The 2,261-nt window shown below is 34.3% G+C and overlaps 1 protein-coding gene across 1 annotated transcript in view; it reads left to right on the plus strand.

The window, feature by feature from the left end:
• The window catches only part of LOC122358212 (protein bicaudal C homolog 1-B-like), a 21,890-nt gene that overhangs the window by 15,215 nt on the left and 4,414 nt on the right, over positions 1–2,261 (plus strand). The window contains 4 exon segments of the mRNA XM_043258000.1: positions 20–112; positions 928–1,176; positions 1,273–1,421; positions 1,573–1,696. Coding sequence (XP_043113935.1) covers positions 20–112; positions 928–1,176; positions 1,273–1,421; positions 1,573–1,696 — 615 coding nt within the window.

Below are 2,261 nucleotides of genomic sequence, written 5' to 3' on the forward strand. Positions count from 1 at the left end.
CCTCCCATCAACCACGTGGCTGTTAACGAACATGCTCCCGCCTCCCCTCCCCTGATTGGCTCCATTGGACTGGACACCCTGGCTTCAGCTGGACTGAGTCTAAGCACTCTGGGTAACGTAGTTGTACATTTAGCTATTTTTTTTTAGATGTATTTTATGGGTTGAGTAAGTTACATTTATGATCTAAAAGTAATTCCTTGAATGTGTATTCTAAGCAAAGCCTGTTTATATCAATACAGCATACACATTCCTGCTTTAGCTCTGCAGTCACTATAATTACTACTGTCTGTGTTAGTAGATTACAACTCACGCTGCCAAGCAGATCCATAATTAGCTACAGCTGTGTGTGTGTGTGTATTTGTGTTTGCCTGTGTTCCACATTCACTCACACAGTATTAATGTGACTTAAAACAGTCCCCTCTGTTGTTCTCAAAACTCAGGCCTTGTTCTCATGCACAAATTGTGCATATTTACAGTTACATTAAGGATTTGTGCCATAATAGTGACTAAAAGTTAACAGTTCTGAGCTTTGTTTCAAATCCTAGCAATCTTTTTATCTAGGTAACTAGATAAAAAGGTTAAAAAAACACTTTAAATAACTTTATATGAAAACAAGCTATGATGCATAAATGAAAATTCAAATAGATTTATAGATGGATTTGTGTGTAAACAAAAACCTAAAAAAATATTATCTAAATTATTAAATATTAACTAAATTAGTAATACTAAAAATATTAGTATTACTATACTAATAATATACTAGTATTAGTATATTAGTAATATATATTATGCTCTGTATTAGAATGCTATAAATAAATAACTGAATTGTATACACATTATGCAAAAAAATAAAGAAAATAATTGCTAATGCTTTTGGTGTTTTAGTTTCCAAGAATAACACTCTTTGATTTCTCTCTCTTTCATCAGCTGGTCTTCTAAGGTCGCCTGTCAGCCCTATTCCTAATGGTTCGTCGAACCCAAACTGTATTCTTAATGGTCATGGCTCTGTGTTAAACATTCAGAACGGAGCAGTGAGCAACTCTCAGCACATTCATACACCCTCACATGCACCTGCTCACACACATTCACATGCTACTGGTCACACAGCTTCACTATGGGCCAGTGCACTCAGTTCAGCAGCTAACACAGCAGGTGAGTGTGTGCTCTTTTCAACCACATATATTGTGGTTACTTATAATAAGCCTGACTGGAACTGACTGATTTTTTTTTAACATGACTTAGCTAAATACCATTGTTCTGAAATGTGTGTGTGTGTNATGCTGCAGTCAGTGTCTCAGTCGACTCTTGGTGGTCTTCTGCTCTCTGGGGTCCAGAGTCAAGCGCACGCTCACACACCGTCCCCTCCACCTGGACTCGCACCAATACACAAACCAGCCAGTGCAGAACATCTAAACGGACATGTGAGAAACTTCATAAACTTCAGTTTCCACACTGTGCACGTTTTTAGGCTCTAAAGATTAAAATGTGCTGCCTTTTTAAATAAGTATTTTTGGTCAAAATTATTGTTTTAAACTCATTATTCGTCCCTTGTATTTCTGCTGAACCTTGCAGCTTGCCAAGTCTGTGTACAGTCGAATCTCCTCTGTGTCGTTGAACTCTGCCCACCGTGACGCATCCCAGGAAGTTATTGGACACTCCCAATCAGAATCCATTTCCAATAAATCTGCAGATGAAGGTAGAAAACACAAACATGGACATGGACACAAATATTGGCACACCTGACCATTGCACCAACAGATACTTTAACAACATCACATTCTAAATACATAGATATTAATAATAGAGTAGGTCTCCCCATTGCAGTTATAATAGGGCCCTGGGAGACCTATTAAGTTTTTTCCAAATTCAGCTTTTTTTTTAATGGTTAAATAAAATGTTATTTAACAAAAAGCATGTCTGATTAATTAATTTACACAGTTTAACAGCAATTTGTTCAAAGTTTAACAGAAATACATTTTACATTGTCTGGATTGTATTTTAATAGTTTAATAATCAAAATAAATTAATTTCTTTTTTAAAAAAACATTTTTTTTTTTTTTTTAGAAATATGTGTTTTGCGTATTTACATTTTTGTAGTAAATAAATTCTGGTAAATAATCTTTCTGGTAAATATTCCTTAAAAATAATGTTTGTTTAAATATTATTTTTATTATTTTATTATTAGTAGTAATATAGTTACATTAAATAATATATTTATGTCACAGTTTCTTTAAGTTAAATCAAACTACTACTTTGCCAGG

Source organism: Puntigrus tetrazona, chromosome 14 (genome assembly GCF_018831695.1).
Source record: "Puntigrus tetrazona isolate hp1 chromosome 14, ASM1883169v1, whole genome shotgun sequence".
Classification (NCBI taxonomy): domain Eukaryota; kingdom Metazoa; phylum Chordata; class Actinopteri; order Cypriniformes; family Cyprinidae; genus Puntigrus; species Puntigrus tetrazona.